We start from the raw sequence: 19188 nt of genomic DNA on the forward strand, positions 1-19188 counted from the left end.
TAACATAAATACAAATCATTCTTATTTATCTCAATGTTTAGCTAAACGATAGTTAAAACCAAACACACTAAACTAAAAACATATCATTAAAATCTAAACAACACATAATAATCTAACATGTTATGGATAGTATGAAATTCAATAAGGTGCATATATATCATGGTTGATCTTTATAAGGATCCCAAAACAAAAAAGACATCAAGATAAGGTTGGGCAACAAGATTGGAATCCAAGGGTTGATATCATTTCCCAACTTCTTTTTTCTAAATCTTTTCTTCACATATTCTCTCTTATATTCATCATCCCATTTAGCTTCTTCTACACCTTTAGAAAGCACCAATGGTGGTGGAAGTTGATAAGGGCACTTTGATCTCCAAGAAGCTTGTTGAATGACACCTAAGTTAGATACCCTTTTGAGGAAAAGACAAATGGCCCACTGGAAATGGTTGTGTTTAGGACACAAGATTGGTGGGTAGTCCCAATTAAGGTAACATGGGATTTGGTTTGAGATAAAATATTGAGAATGGAGAGATGGTGTGGTTGTAGGGTGAGTTAAGATGTGAGTTAGAGCATTGTATCTTTGTTCCCATGTGGTTTCTTCCATTTTGTGGTGAAATTTAAAGAGATTGTTTTAGAATTTGGATTGGATATGGGTCTATTGTTACTTGTGGTTTGGGTGGTTGTGATGTGAAATATTGAAACTGTCATAAAGGACATGGTGTTGATTAAATATGAACTTTTTATTTTAATTTTAAATTGCGCTATCTTCTTATTTCAATTTTAAAAAGTTACTTTCAACCAATAAGATGTCATTTTTATTTTTTAAAGTATTTTGATTGATTAAACATGAAAGTAACTAATTATTTCAAAAAGATAAAATGTTTCTTCTCTAAAATAAAGGTTAATTATTTCAAAAATAACATTACAAACTAAAAAACCAAAGGTATATCATTCACGTCAATATCTTGTACATTACCTCTGAACTAAAAGATAGATGTAATGATGCTCAATTCATTAAAAATTTTAATGCGTAGACTATAAATTTTCCATTAACAGATGACAGATCATTATCATAGATATTGTCTAAAAACACAAATAAGACATGTTAATAACTAGAAAATAATCTCCGCTGACATAAACCCAATGCTATCTAAACCTGAAGTTTAAAATTTCAATGTAGTCATATACTTTCACTCTGATATAATTTTTCTTCTGTGCACATATACAAGAGTAGTAGAACATGCTATGCAAAAGCCAATGCTTCTCATTTAGCGATCATTATCATATGTTCGACTAGGAGGAGTTTATACCTGAATGTACAGTATTATCAACAATGGTCAAACTTGTTTATTTGCTTCAATTTCTTCATTCAACCTACATTATCTTCTTCAACACATATAACACAAAATGAAGGGTCCACAAATAAAAAAGAACTCAAAAATTATTTTAAACAACACATTTCTTCTTTCTTTTCAATTAAATAATCAAATTCACCCAAATCGTTCAAAATGTTTTACTTCACAAACCGTAAATCGTTAGACGAAACAAAAAACATGGGTAGTCTTAAAATTTCGTCATCTTTTTAGAGATCCAATTCGATATACTTTTGACGACTTTTTAATTTTCGTTTTTTTTCCTCTTGTACTTTTCACATGTAAATTAGTAAATCAACATATGTACATAACAATGAAGGTTAAGGGCGGAGCCCATCAATCCATGGCGGAGCCATGGTGGCCAAGGGCGGATCCCGTTAGATAAATCACCCATCACCAGTCACCCCCTAAATAAATCATCCATGGCACTAGCTTTGGTTTATGAATATCCTTAAGGGCGAAGCCCGTTCCGAATCATAATTTTTGTTCAACATACACATGTGTAAGTACCAAAAAGAAAACGAAAATTAAAAAGTCATCAAAAGTATATCGAATTGGATCCCTAATGAAAGAGAACGACATTTTAAGACTACCCATGCTTTTTGTTTCGTCTAACGATTTACGGTTTGTGAGATAAAACATTTTGAATGATTTGGGTGAATTTTATTATTTAATTGAAGAGAGACAAAGAAAGAAAGAATGTGTGGTCCAGAATGGTTCTTGAGTTTTTTTTTTGTTATGAGTTCTCAAAATAAATCACCCCTATAACACAATGTAAAATATTATAATAATTTTGATGAGTACAATCAGCTATATAAATCAAAATTTACCCTTCATTAAATAGACATATTTCAAATTAACCCCCGAGACTACCCAAAAGTTACTATTCGGTCCCTTCCACGTTCCAGTTCCATTTTATTTATGTGTCTTTTGACTAAACTATTTGGGTTTAAGTCGTTAACTACTTAACTTGAATCATGCAAGGTGGGTATGGAAGTTTGGTAAATTTGCTGAAGCTGAATTGTAGTTAGGAGTTGAAACTCAAAATTAAAACTTTCTTTTTATTGTAAACTAAGAATAATATAGAGAATAATGGAAGAGATGGAAAGAAGGGATTAGAGTTATATTATTCATAACACATGGAGGAATATATATACATGTATTAGCTTGGAGTAGGCTCCAAGTCTTAGTAAAATAGGAAACAAATCATCCACTAATAATATTTATAACACTCCCCCTTGGATGTTTGTTATACAATACGCTTAGAGTTGTTGCCTCATTAAAAACCTTGCTAGGAAAACCCGGTGGGATAAAATCATAGTCAAGGGAAAAAGAGTGCAACGCGTATTGTGTCTCCCCCTGATGACGATATCACTTTAGATCTTTAAGTTGATGCAATCCAATATCTTGAACATAACTTCTTGAATGATAAGACTCGTAGTGCTTTAATAAACAAATCTGCATATCTCTATTCTTCTTTGATATATCATTCTTCAAGTTGAATAATACAAGTTGCATCACCTTTATAGAAAATTGTTGGAGTGTTGTTTCTTGAAGAAATACTGCAAGATCCACAAACATGTATGACATTCCCTTTTAGATGTCCTTTAAAAGATTATGCCTCGTTAAAACCTTATTAGATAAAACTCAATAGGACAAAAAATCTAATGAAGGAAAAAGAGTACATAACTAATTAGATATGCTTGGATATTGCCTCGTTAAAAACCTTATCAGAAAAACCCAATGAGATAAAAACATGGCTAAGGGAAAAAGAGTGCAATGCGTATCTTCTCCCCCTCGTGATCACATCAGTTAAACTCATTAGTTAACACAAATCATCACCGACCAAAGTCTCAGGTTATCGTAAAATAAGTGTCTTGATAAATCAATTTAATTATCTCATGAACCAACTTGCTATATGTTGATTTCTCCACATATGGCTCATATATCGATCTTAAGATTTCAACATGCATCAAAAATTTCATTTAAGTACATACCCGTACTTCATAAGTTAAGATCTATAAACGACTTTAATTTAAATGATGCATAATGAGCAATCGATAACTATCAATGCTTTGCGACACTTTTGAACCAACATTGTGACCATCGTCTTTGAAATTCGAGGGGGTTCTTTCAACATCATGTGACCTCATAGCCATGAGCGTCACTTGTCCACAAAAAGTATAGCTTCCTCTTTTAGCTACTATGATGCTCAATGATATTATACTCAATATAGTCAATTTGTAAATCAAGGCAGTCTTTGTCTTTTATCTCACATTCATTTTCTAATAATTCAATTTGTATTAGACACTCTCTCGGAAATCCATGGAACTCATATTATATTTAAATCCAAATTTCTGTATGGAGTTTCATGAGCAAACATAGTAATTTCTATGGCACATTTCAATAAATACGCAATAAGGCGATTCTACCACATTCCAATTTCACATAGGTTTTAAAACTATCAAATCACGAAATATGTTTCATGCATTTTATATCTCTCATGATATATTAATACCAAATGAGCTATGTTCGTATTTTTTAGATGCAAATCAAATATCTTATTTTGCCAGACTTTCAATAGATCAATAGTTGCTTCCACCATATGACACTTCTTATCCATAACAATACAAGATCTGTTCAACAATCTATGTGCCATATTTTCAATTTTCTCATTTAATATCCAAACACAGATCATCTTCATATAATTTACGCACTTGCAAGTGCTTGGACTTCATGTCCTAAAAATACTAGCGCCTTTTCATCTTTGGCCAATTATTTATATCTTATCACTTATGCATGCTTTCAAGATCCTCACCATTATACATACTCTTAGCGCTATCATATTTGATCAGTGTCGACGTTTTTTTTTTTTATCTATTATCGATTCCACAAGTCTCTAGACATTTCATAATTTATTGAGATCTCATGATTTTTAGGTAACCAGGTTTTCTCAAAAACCTTCATGTCTAGTTTCTCATCATCAATCTCTTATGGGGTCTTTATACCTCGACTTTGACCATCTTAATTTAATGTTCCTTTTATTTTTGAGGCTTTTTATTTGGAATCGAATTTTCTACCACTTTCAAATGTGCGTAGACTCATTACCAATCGGAGCATTAGCAGCTAATATTTGTGATTTAATCACTATCTCTTTCTAGTCAGTTGACATGCTGACAGTTATTAAATGTTGTGAATGAATTATCCCACAAATTTTGAGTTTATATTCATTAATGTGAGGATCTTTGATAATTCATTTCTTACTCATTTCAGCTGCTTTCCATCTTTCCCTAATGTTGGGAACATCTCCCCCTAATGTTGGGAAAACTAAATCATGTCAATGAAAAACTTAAGCCATAAACAAATATTCCAATAATGGCTTTATTGAATCCGTACACCTCTTTCACGTTCCAACTCATACCCAAAACAGCCAGACTAATGTCTAGTTTAATCAGACAATTTCGAACTGAATCAAATCATAAGCCTACACACTTCCAAGGCATGGCTATTTTCCCAACATTATTTCTAACATTCTTTAAAGTCTCATTTTTGTGCATTGTGGTGGAGCAAATTAATCATATATTGCACATTTAAAACTCTTATGAGACATATGTGGTTTCTGACCATAAACTAATTCAATGGGGAGGAAACATGATAATCTCTTGGCATGATGCAAATTCAAATTATTGCATGTTAATTAATAACATGGCCCCAAAAACTACAAGTCATTCATTTTGCTCTCAAATAATCTTTGTAACATTCATCATTATTGCCAATAATAGCCAAATATGGAACATGCTCCCAATCTTATAAGATGAGCAATCAATCACGCAAACTTCATGTTGCGACTTTAATGACCCATTTAGATGATGCATCGATTTAAAACACTAAATGGTCTGTTGGACAGTGTATAATATACTTACATCTCTTTTTCATATGTTCCATCAAAATAAAAACAATCTTTATCAAAGTTGGCATATACTTTTCTTATTGAGCAAATAACCTCAAAATAAATAACCATTCTCAAGAACCTCTTAGTTCTTCTCCATTTTTCGCATCATTATTGACCCAGGGTGGTCTAACCAGTCATGTCAATCAATCAAGTAATCGCAGTTTATGACCACACGTGCTTCAATTACACTTAACAATTTAAAATCATATTAGAGAATTTAGTACATTGATACTTTAAGGCTTTAATTCTTCTCCAAATTTTTTTTATATTCTCTTGAGCCTTCGCACAATTCAATATAATATTTATATTCATGATCATAATGTGTAACCATATATCAACACCTTTATCTTTTACATAGTGACTATACTCATTGATCTTTTCACAATTGTGACATCTCGTTTTATCACCTTAACAATGTCAAGGTCCATAAAATATAATATACGGACATATAAATGTGATTTGATATAAGCATAATGCAAAATAATCTATTGTGTCCCGTCACAAATTATTGTTAGTTCTTTCCTAACCTTCTGTAATATACCAAGTATAATATTGCATTGACCTATAGGCACAAAGTAAACATACGATTCGAATTGCACATATTTATCATTGATCAATTAACAAATTAATATCTCACTGATAAATCACATCAAATATTTTATCATCACGTACTTAATTATCTAATTGGCCTTTATATCAAAATACTAGTAAATGAGTATAATAGTATATGCATGTTCTAAATTGGACACCATATTTCACTCGATGTACATGCATAATAGATAAGTCAGCCACAATGTATAGACCATCTAATATCACCATATTTAAAACAATGATGTTTTTAAATCGATATCCAACAAATACACATATTTTATGATTGATCAAGTAGCACAATACTCCAACATGTGACACATAATTAACATGAAGAAGACTTTCTATAGAATATTATAAGCAACATCGTATAATGCATTTTGGTATGAGTGTTGTAATTCAAAGCTTACAGTCACAATTTATAGCTTAAAAAATATGTCAATATTTCATGTGTCACATTACAAGTATCTAATTTTACCATATGCAGTATATTTTATGGATACTAACACTGAACTTAAGAGAAGAAAACCATAGCTAATGAAGAATTGTGACTTTCAGATATATAGGACCAATCAAGTACATCTTATAATTAAGTCGATTTTGTTTACGCCCTACTGCATGCATGTTATAGCATTTGTATATAGTCTAGACGGACCTTAATCAGGATCACAAATACAGCAGTAGTCAAATAAAACATATAACATTACCTAACGCACATTCTTGGTTCATATATCATATAACCTTTACACGTACTTATTCATCAATTTATTTAATTAAAACCTATCATTCATAATTTTAACTTATTTTTCTTCTTACAGAAATTTGGTAAACTAGCTTAAAAAAAATATCACATACTATTCGATCGTAAGACTTAATCAACAAGCTAGAAACGCAGAGTCATTGCAAATAAAATCATGGATATCTTTTATTAGAAACGCAGAGTCATTGCAAATAAAATCATGGATATCTTTTTTATTATACTAAAACACAGTTGCTCTAATAACTTATCGACCAATCATAGTTCTCGATTTCTTAATGTTGACTTTTGTTTTCAATTTTGACTTTAATTTACACTTTTTTTGTTTTCCATCACAAATTTACACCTTTACCCAATAATTTCGATATAATAAATAAATAATCTTTTATTATACTAAAACACAGTTGCTCTAATAACTTATCGACCAATCATAGTTCTCGATTTCTTAATGTTGACTTTTGTTTTCAATTTTGACTTTAATTTACACTTTTTTGTTTTCCATCATAAATTTACACTTTTTACCTAATAATTTCGATATAATAAATAAATAATAATATCTAATATATATCTGATAGAATAATAGCTAATATTTATCCAATAAAATAATAGCTAATATATATCCAATAATATGTTCTATCATATATATATATATATACATATATATATATACTAGGTCTTTGACCCGAGTGATGCGCGAGCTATATAAAAAACTATATAATACACTTTATATATGAAGAAACAATAGCGAACATATTTCATTAGAATTACGTGATGTGAACTATATAAATAGTTTAGTAACATATAAACATATGGTTGAACAGAAATAGATTCAACCAAAAGCTTGACAAAATATGAACTTAAAGAGATAGAAGGACTTAAGTTATTAAGTTATACTTTAAATTATCATTAAGAATTTAGTAATATGAATTTCTTCTAGTAATTGGCCTTTTGTTGCCACTAAATGATCTACATCTAGAACATGCATCATGTAGTCGTCTTGTTACAACAGAACTCAAAGACATACAATTTGATCCTTAATGTAGAGTGACAATTTCACTACATTTCTCTCCAAAAAAGTTAAAAGTCACATGAAAAATTACAATTGGCTGGATATATAATTCAAAGAGGATAATTTGACTATTCCTTATGTGTTGAATGTTTTTTTTAACATCCAAAAATTAAAACAGTTATATTCATTTGAAGGTGTTGCTGTGATTTTTAGAAATGGATTATCAACACCATGGTGGTTTTAATTTTTGTTTAATCTAATTGACTAATCCAGAAGAGGTAGAATGTGTCGTTCCAAAAGAGAAAGAAAAAGAAAATTAGGATGTAGAATTTGGTTTAAGGGTGGGGTAAGTCTCAGACTCCGGGTGATTTAAAATTACTTGAATTTATATGACTCGATTTTTTTTTGGGTTTTGCTAAACGAAACCTTAAGGGTTTTTGTTAAAGTGTATTAATTAGTTGTACGTTTACCATAAAACCCATCTTATTTGTACTTACCGGCTATTGGCAAAGAAGAAGGTATACACCAAGGTAGTTTTTATATTTAAAAAAGGATATTGTTTATTAAAACAAAAAGTTTAAATTTGGAACATATATTCAAGGTGTAGTTAATATAATGTTAAGATTTATGAGTTTCGATGTTATCTTTTAACTAACTAAATCTATTTTTTACATTTAATTTGTTTTATTTATTTGTTTTATTTTTGTATATTCATATAGTTTTGAAAATTTCCATATAATCATCATAAGAAAAAAAGGAAAAGAACTTTATGTAATGTTGAATAAAAAAGATATGAAATATCATTAGGTATACACGTGATTTTTTAGTTAAAGAGAAGATATCATTTTATCTAATGAGAAGATCTTAGATTTCTACAATATATTAATTAATTAATTAAGTAATTAATTAATTAATTAATATATATATAAGTTCATTTTTTTTCTAAATATATAGTTTATTTTTGAAAAAAAATATGGAGTTGACACATAGGATAAAATCCTATTTGGCATTTTTTAATATAGTTTAAGATTGCAAGAGGGCTTTAAAAAGCTTGGTTAACTACTTTTTTATAAGAGTTATAGATAGATATATAATAAATTAAATTAAATTTAATGTAAATATATCAAAATCTTAATAGTAATTGACTAATTGTAATATTTTAATTTTAATAGAGACAGTTGAATTTATGACTTATTAATCAATTATATCGCTCAGTTTCATCAAATTGACTCTCGATGATATCACAATTTAGTTTTTTACATAATTTTATTTAATTAACAAAAAAACAAATAACTAAAATAATTATTTTACAATGTTATTAAAATTAGTTTCTATCTACAAAGTCCAGCTTTCACACAAGAATAATTGTACATTGCAGTATCTCGAGTTAAGTCGAGAAGGGGCTTTAAGGTGTTAATATGTGACAAAGAAGAGAAAAGACATTACAATAAATTTCGTCTATAAAAAAATCTTTCAACTGCCGAATGAGGGTATATGCTTCTAATATTATTTTTTTACATTAGTTTTTTTTCTATTAACTTAACATTCTTGACATTTGAATTAAACACATAATATCTACATATATCTTCAACTTTAAACTTATAAGTTTTTATGAGTTACATGTATTAATATTTATTTTTAATAATGTCATAAGTCTCGTGTCCAGTGTTGGACACGGGTCTAAAATCTAGTAACAAAAACTATTTAACTATATTTATGTAGAGTACATACATAATAATCAAGTCTCTTATGCAATCCATGATTAATAATTGAGAACTTTAAATTGTTACAAACATTACCTAGTACATATAGTCTGAATATTTATATTTATGTTTACATATATCAACAATAATGCTAATAGTTAGCTTCCAAATTCTTTTCACTACTATTGGGTATAAGCCTTTACCTTTTTATTCTATCATAAACCATAACTTTAGACAATCTATATGCAAACCATGGAACCCAATAACTTTATTAACAGTGTACCACATATAATTTTACCGATCGAAAAAATAAATAGTGTAATAATCAAACAAATTAAATATACGTATTGAAAGGATTAATTTACCGATAAAACTTCAAACCATGTAAAAGAAAATAAATTTGGGATGTTTACAATCGAAGGCATCAACAAAATATATTATGTCCATCGCGTTTGATATAGAAAAAATTTAATAATTATGTATTAACAATTTTTTTTTAATGAGACTTTGTACAATGAACATGTTGTATCTCAAATCCATAATTTACAAACATACAATTCAAGTGACTGACAAAACATGTCGATTATATTTATTAATTGTACATATGATATGGTTTCGAAAATAATGATTTGCATACTTGTCGAAAATTTAGAATAAAGTAATCAGCCAAGCATTTAATGGAGAAAAACTATACCCGACCGATGAAATTTAGAAAGTGTCTAAAGAAACCTCAATACTCTAAATACACACCTATATAATCATTAACTAACTAATTATGTCATTAAATATTTTTTTTTCTTTCTTAATCATTAAATATTTCATTAAATAAACTCCATTAATTATCCTTTTTCTCTTTCTAACCATTATTACATAAAATGATTTTTTAAAAATTTATTTCATTAACACAATATATATATATATATATATATATATAGGGGTGAGTTATTTTGAGAACTCCAAAAAAAAAAAAACTCAAGAACCATTTTGGACCACACATTCTTTTCTTCTTTCTCTCTCTTCAATTAAATAATAAAATTCACCCAAATCATTCAAAATGTTCTAACTCACAAACCGTAAATCGTTAGACAAAACAAAAAACATGGGTAGTCTTAAAATTTTGTCCTCTTTCATTAGAGATCCAATTCGATATACTTTTAACGACTTTTTAATTTTCGTTTTCTTTTTGGTAGTTACACATAACTCACACATATGTAGGTTGAACTTACACATGTGTAGTTTGAACAAAAATTATGATTCGAAACGGGCTTCGCCCTTAAGGATATTCATAAACCAAATCTAGTGGGGGTGATAGGTCATAGAGGGTGATAGGTCATAGGGTGATAGGTCATAGGGGGTGACCATTGAGGGGTGAGCTACCTAACGGGCTCCGTCCTTAGCTGCTATTCCTCTGCCATGGACTGACGGGCTCCGTCCTTAGCTACCATGGCTCTGCCATGGATTGACGGGCTCCACCCTTGACCTTCATTGTTGTTTATATATGTTAATTTACTAATTTACATGTGAAAACAATGATCTTACACATGTGTAGGATGAACCTACACATGTGTAGGATGAACGCGATGGAAAAAAAAATGAAAATTAAAAAGTCGTCAAAATTATATTGAATTGGATCTCTAATGAAAGAAGACGAAATTTTAAGACTATCCATGCTTTTTGTTTCGTCTAACGATTTACGGTTTGTGAGATAAAGCATTTTAAATGAATTGGGTGAATTTTCTTATTTAATGGAAAAAAGAGTAAATATAATAAAATGAGTGGTTCAGAATTGTTCTCGCGTTCTTTTTTATTTGTGAGTTCTCAAATAACCCTTCATATATATATATATATATATATATATATATATATATATATATCTTTTAATAAACTTTTTATTTAATAGTTTATATATATTTTTTTATCTTTATATATAATTGTGTTAGTGATATTATTAATAAATTTTATTTTTCCATAAAGGTCCAAAAATAACATAAGTCATAAAGAAATATTTAAAAAACAATACCAAATACAATAGCATTAAAATATCTAATATATATATTAAAACTCTTTCATGCAGACAAAGTTGATCATATAAATCTAAACATTGTATAGACGAAATAAAAAATTAAAACTTACAAACTAACGCATCTTAGTATATGAGAGTACTTATAGTAGGTCCTTTTTTTTATTAACACAATTAATTTTTTCAAAACTTTTAATCACCTATACATACATATGTATATAAATTTCACACCGACAGACTCTTAAATTGGAAGCTTTGGTCTTAGCTTTGTATTCAATCTAGTAATTTTTCACATGACTTAAAATAATAATAATAATAATAATAACAATAATAATAATTATAATTTCTTGTAAATGCTACACTTTCTAATGAAAGTGATTTTTATAAAAATAATAATAATAATAATAATAACAACATAGAATTTATATAATTGGATTATTATTTTATTAATATATAAAGATATGTAACTAATTTTAATTTGATGTATTAAATGCAATGTTTGAGCATATTAATATGATGTAATTTAATGTTAATGTTTGATATAAAATTTGTTTAAATAGCACATTAAAAATATAAATGAACAAAAAATTTGACTAAAAATTAATGCTATAGGGTTTACTTAGTAAATGGGGGTTTCAATAGCATGTCCCGAAATTTAACATGATGCTTAATGAAGGAAAAAAATAAGTATACCGCAAAAGAAGTTCTCGGCCGAAAATTTTTCTATCTTTTCTTTTAGGGTTTAGACCGTGCTCAAAAAGTAGAGTATTTTCAAAAAAAAAAAATTAAAATTAAAATTGTTCTTTTTTTTCATCAATTAATTTGTACTTCAAATTATAATTATCCAAATCAAATCACTTGTTTAGCTACCGTGAGTAGTAAATTCAAACAATTCATTCAAAGATCCATATATATATAACACAAATAATAGAAGCATGAACAAAACATATATTTTCAATGAGAGTCACCAAAATCAAACTATTTGTCGAGAAAAACAAGGCTGTAATCAAGTTCAAATACCGTTGCAAATTCGGGACCATCACAATTCAAAAGAAAAAAACTTATTTCATCATTATATTATTACTATCAGTTCTCATGGTTAACTTTGTTTGATAAAATTATATAATTTTAATTTTCAAGCAAAGATGTGTACGTGAAGGATCAGGCCGGTTGCTATAGATCTCAAAATAAAACTTTGTTTAACTAATAATATAAACTAGAAAATTTTGGACCCCGCGTTTCGGCGTCTCAATTCCTTTATTAAAACGGTTCGTTATTTTAGTATATATGCCGTGAATTTTCGACAGCTTAATTAGAAATAATTTTGTATTTAATATGTTTGTTTAAAAGTATGCAATAAACCAAAACGTAATCCGTAATAGAAACCTGAACGGGATGTGATATGACAAAAATATCAATATATTAATTCAGATATCAAGTGGATGCAATATAGCAAAATGCAAGTAGTGGTACGGGGTATATCACAATAAGGTTGAATGGCAAATAAAAAGTGTGAAAAAAACAAAAGAAGTAACCTGTAATAAAAAATCCAAAAAGGAAAAACAAAACTAAAAAAGAAAAAGACGTGACAAAATCCGAACAGGATGCAATGTGAAAAAATCCAAACTATAAGAAACGTGCGATGTGTCACTTTATAACTGGTGCCACGTGTCAAGTTTTAATAAGCATGGTTACTATTGATAACCATGCCAAAAAAAACCGAAAGAAAAAACTCCAAACGGGATCCGTAATGTGAGAATCTAAATAGTGATGCGGTATATGATGAACCAATAAAAGAGATCATATAAGCAAAAAAAAAGGTATCAAAAAATCAAGAAAAACCGAAAGATAAATAACCTTAAAGAAAATAGAAATAACAAAGGAAAAATAAAATGTTGAGTAAAAGTTTCAAATATATTATTTGAGAACACAAAAGCCAAAAAACTATGATGAACACCAAGAAAAAACCCCAAACGGGATCCAAAATGACAAAATTTAAATAGTGATGTGGGGTATACGATGAACCAATAGAAAGAAAACACAAAAGCAAAAAAACTATGTAATAAACCAACAAAAACCGAAAGAAAAATAACCTTAAAGGGATCCGATATGGCAAAATCCGAAAAAACGCGGGGTATAGGTAGACCAATAGAAAGAAAACACAAAAGCAAAAAACTATGTAGGAAACCAAGAAAAACCGAACAAAAAATAACCTTAACGGAATCCGATATGGCAAAATCTGGGTAAAAACGCGGTTACAGGTGGACCAATAGAACAGCGCCACGTGGCACGTGACACTGTTTTTCGTTGGCCTCCCCAACGTGGGGTATAGGTAGACCAATAGAAAGAAAACACAAAAGCAAAAAACTATGTAGGAAACCAAGAAAAAACGAACAAAAAATAACCTTAACGAATTCCGATATGGCAAAATCTGGATAAAAACACGGTTACAGATGGACCAATAGAACAGCGCCACGTGACACCTGAGACTGTTCATTAGCTTCCCCTTTAATGAGATTACAATATATACCGTACCTTTTGAGTTTGACCGAGAAGTCATAAACAAGAACCATATTCAGTTGGTACGTGTCTTGCTCTATAACCCAGGAAAGCAAATATATTGTCTTCGTTGACTGCAAAATACCAAACCATATAGATTTTGAATTGGTTTATAAGTCTAAAATTTAGTCGGCGGAATCTATTGATTTTTTTATTAGGGTTTAAGAGACTTCGTGCTGATAATGTATTGTAAACTAAGAATAATATAGAGAATAATAGAAGAGATGGAGAGAAGGGATTAGAGTTATCTTATTCATAACACATGGAGGAATATATATACATGTATTAGCTTGGAGTAGGCTCCAAGTCTTAGTAAAATAGGAAACAAATCATCCACTAATAATATTTATAACACTTTCTTCTTTATTAACTATAACGCCCCAAACTCTTTTAAACATCATTTAATAAAATATTGCACAAGTTGGAAGAATTTTGGTACTTAGAAAGATAATGCAAATTTTCGTCAAAAATCGAAATGTTATAAATCAAGAAATGACAAATGGAATATTCTTATAATGGTATAATAAGACTAATTTACAAGTTTCATGACTCGGGAAGTTCAAACGAAGGCTCGGTAAAAATGATGTCGAGGACAACAGATGGAGGATGGTATGGCGGATGATCTGCATTCTCCTGCGGATGCTCTGGAGGATGATAAACAGCATCCGCAGTTTCCTACAGTTCTACCACAATTGACAACCTTTCTTGACAACATTTTTATGACCAAAAAGACATATCTCATACTTAAACACACAAGGAAGTTATAATTACACAATCCAACATTTCAACAATGACCATTTCTCAAAAACACAATTCTTCACCATGACGGGTCGTCTTACCCAAGTTGACACTTTTCATGTCAACCACCATTCATACTTTACAATTCCAAAAGACACACTTATGACCATTTTTGCAGAAATGTACCAAACAAAGTTTACCAAAAGAGACATTGCATCAAGAGCCATGGGGATGAGGGATTTCTAAGTCTCGACCAAAAGATCGTCATTCTTCCACGAATGACCTAATTACCTTAAATCTTGCAAAAACTTCGCTTCAAACACTTCAAGCTCTAGATCACACTAGTTCCTTCTTCCGGAACTACCTATAAGAGAGTAAACATCTAAAAATATAAGCAAAGACTTAGTTAATATACTTGCATACATTTACGAATACGAAGGAGGGCATGTACAAGGAATATTACATGTAACCTATGGCATCGTCATGACACATTTACATGCTCACCTTGCACTCTAACAACACATTATGGATCCATATAAGCTAAACAATCACAACAATCATGTCAATCGGGATTCTTAGGCCCCGGAGGTTCTTAGGCCTCAAATCACATCAACTATCTGGATTCTCAGGCCTCGAAGGTTCTTAGGCCTCATAAACAATGCCTCACATGGGCTTAACACCGAACCAATTACCATGCTTGGAACATTCACATCTCATGGTAGTTGGCCCAACGTATACATAAAGGTATGCGTATGCAAATATACTCACCTCTCTGCAACAAGGACAATAAAGCTATAACAATAATGCTCAACAAGCTCAACCTATAATCATATCATAAAAATGCATTAAGCTTACATTCACAACTTGACTAGCTCAACCTAGTCTTACTCAATCACTAGCCTTTCTAAACCCAAAACCCAACTCATTTGTCATTGAGTTACTTTCATCTTTAACAACAACATTAGGTAGTTCATCCTATCATTTTCATCCACATTTCAATAACTAGCAATAATTCATAATTAAACACATCATTTAACTCAATGACAAATAGGTTAACTAAGGAGTTGGGGGAAATTAACCATAAATCATTTTCTAGTAAAACCCCCCAATTTGGTTCATCCATGAACCCTAATTTTACAAGAAAAGATAAAGTTAAATTGGGGAAATTCCTTACCTCAACAATGAAGACAATTACTTAGGATTTCAAATTCACAATTCCTTCCTCTTTCTCTCCCAATTTTCGGCCACCACCACAAAACCCACAAACCTTAACTTTTGAATTCTTGAAAGAAAATAAATTGATGGTGATGATTGTTAGGGTGATTTCTAGTCTTGCAATTGAAGGTATTTTGACTTTGATTTTGAAGGAAATGGAGTGGATTGCATGAAAAAGTGAGGAAGAAGAAGAATAGTGGAAATATGAATTAGATGAGTGTGTGGCTGGCACATCCTATGGGTGCCACGACCCATTTCCAATTTTTAGGGTATTTTACCCGCTATTCGTTAAAGTTCCAACTAAATTAACCCTATATCCAAAAATAAAATACTGGGAAATTAATTTAATGCCAAAACTATAAAAAGGGGTTAATTTCTTTTATCTTAAAATCTTGGGGTGTTACATTAACTAACTTAAACATATAAAAAATGGTTAATCCTCCTAATTCATCATCTTAAAAAACCTTTTAAAAATATGACCATAAGTTCATAACACATATTTGATAAATCCTTCTAATAATCCTCTTAATGCTTTAACTTCATGTCAAATGTAATCCACTAATTATCTCTCATAATCTCATTCATTGATTGTAACATCTGTCATGATCATATTTTTAAGAAGTTTTTTAAGAGGATGAATTGGGAATATTGATCATTTTTCACATGTTTAATGTATTATTTACAACATACATGTTTTAACCCTTAAATTAACTACATTACTCTTTTACATTAACTATTTATATATTAATAACCACACCATTAACGCCACCACCACCTATCGCCTTCACCGTCGCATCATGCGGATATTTGTCTAAAATTTTTATAAAGATGTTTGACAATGTAGTTATAACTAAAATTTAGATTTTAAAATACTAATAAAATAAGATGAAAAAGTATTTATATATATATATATATAGAACTAATATCTTATAAAACATTTTGCCCCCTTTTTTTTTTAAGAAAAGATGATTTGAACTACCCAAAATACTCATATTCTTTATTCACTAACTTAAACATCTCTACCTAATATAGTTATAATAACCTTAAATCTCAACCACTCATATTTTTTTCTCTCCTCAAATCTCAACCACCCATTTTTCTCTCTCCTCCATAAATCATTTTATTTCTCTAATTCATTCAAAATCTTTTATCTCAAAAACCATATATCGATAAATTATAAAAATTATATGGGTGTTCTTAAATATTCATACTCTTTCATTAGAGATGTCATTCGATATACTTTCGACGAATTTTTAAATCCGAGGACGGAGCCCGTACGGCTAAGACATTTGACTATCATACTCTATGACTTGACCTATCACCCCTATCATTTCACCGCTACAATGCGCGGACATTATTTCTCGTATAGAACTAACTAGCTAGGGTAATCCATTTTACTTAAATATATTACTTCAATATATTATTATTGTTAGATTTTTTAAATTATTCCAAGTAATTTATTTTAAAAAATTTGTCTTTAAAAGATGTGAATTACTCGCAGGTAATAGTATCTTATAGTAGTAAAACTGGCATGAATTTTTTTATTTTTTAAAAAATATGGATCTATCATATACATCATATTATTCCGCAATTACAGAGTAATACCAACAGTTACAAGAGAAATAACTTACATTAAAGATTTTTCCACTTTTTCCAACTAATACTATTGTTTTTAAGCCTACTTTTATACCATTAAAAAACCTTTACTCTGCACCTCGTAAAACACTTGATAAACACAAATCATCGATCCTTCAAATACCTTTTCATTTCTTTTCTTCCACAATACCCAACAAGTGACAAATATAATGTTCTTGAATATATTCCTTGGTCTCTTTCCCAAGCCAACCTTCTCATATAACATAATAAGTTCCTTAATCGAAGAGGCAGTAATAGATCCCACCCTACACCATGCACTTATCTTCCCCCAAATACTTGATGCGAAAGGACTGTAACATAAAACATGCTTTACCGTTTCTTCCCAGCAATCGCATATCCCACAAAGAGTAGAACCGAAGTAACAAGTTCGTACCTGTAGGGCTTTATATGTTGAAATACGATCAAGGGCAGCCCACCATATGAAAATATTACATTTTTTGGTAACCCCCTTCGCCCATTTAAAAATGCATCTTCCGCTATAATCTGTGGTACTTCCTATGAACTTCTTTGCACTTTTAACCGAGAATATCTCTTTAGTATCACCAAGTCATGCCCATCCATCATCAGCACTAGTTAATTGAAGCCCGTCCATCACTGAGCAAAACCTGACCCGTTCATCTGCTACGTCGCTAGTAATGGGGTTCGAGTACCACTCAGGACTTCCAACGAACCTCCTGTAATCCGGACAGAACCTTGAGCTTACAGAGCACCTTTTATCTTGTTCGAGTTTAAACAACAAAGGAAACGAATCTTTAAGGCAGCTTTCAGTAATCCATGAATCCAACCAGGAGCGAATATGTTCTCCATTGCCACATACACCTTTGAACAAGCTAACAGTGCCTTTTCCAGCCGCTTTAAAACTGTCAACAGTCTTAATAATTGCTTTCCAAACCCCCGACATCGACTTGTTCACCAGAACAGAGTGCCACCCTCTATTAGAAGTATGTAACGAATCAATAATTTGCCTCCAAAGAGCATCCGGTTCTGTTCTATATCTCCATATCCACTTAGACAACAGCGCGACATTAGAATCTTTTAATTTTCCGATTCCCAGACCCCGTCCTTAATTGATAAAGCAACCCTGTCCCAAGTTACCCAGTTAATCTTTCTTTTCTACTTCGACCCACCCCAAAGAAACCTCCTCATAATTGAATCCAAACCTTCAATGACCAATTCAGGGACTTAAACATTGAAAAGTAATACCTAGGCAAGCTCTCGAGTACAGCTTTCATAAGAGTTACACTACCCCCAATCGACCTACAATTCGCCTTCCACTGCACTAGACGAGTTTCAAATATATCAAAGATAAAGTTTCAGCTTGAAATTCGATTCATGTTTCCACCAATTCGCCTTCCACTGTCATGATATTTTAATTTTATCTATTTGGTTATTCTGTATAATCTGTATGGTATGCATTATAAAATCATCTGTAATTACAATGTTTCCTATTGTATTTGCAGCTTCCATAGAGTAAAGTTCATAGGCTTATTATAGCTATATTACTCACATACCCCCAAAGGCCAAAATCATCTTTACAAATACTTTGCTATTATGAGTTTTGTTCTTATAAAAGTATCCAATGATTCAATGAACAGGAACTCAGTTCTCAACATTTTAT

At 30.3% G+C, this 19188-nt stretch overlaps 1 protein-coding gene across 1 annotated transcript; it reads right to left on the reverse strand.

Moving 5' to 3' along the window:
- LOC122598014 lies at positions 1 to 682 on the reverse strand. The gene has a single exon (XM_043770618.1). The coding sequence runs from the start codon at positions 602 to 604 to the stop codon at positions 158 to 160; it is 447 nt and encodes a 148-aa protein (XP_043626553.1). The 5' UTR covers positions 605 to 682; the 3' UTR covers positions 1 to 157.
- Positions 683 to 19188: the final 18506 nt, after the last annotated feature.

Source organism: Erigeron canadensis, chromosome 4, assembly GCF_010389155.1.
Source record: "Erigeron canadensis isolate Cc75 chromosome 4, C_canadensis_v1, whole genome shotgun sequence".
Taxonomy (NCBI): domain Eukaryota; kingdom Viridiplantae; phylum Streptophyta; class Magnoliopsida; order Asterales; family Asteraceae; genus Erigeron; species Erigeron canadensis.

What these genes read in the sequence shown, in the direction of transcription:
- LOC122598014 (XM_043770618.1), bottom strand. Translation starts at nt 604, where the DNA reads ATGGAAGAAACCACATGGGAACAAAGATACAATGCTCTAACTCACATC.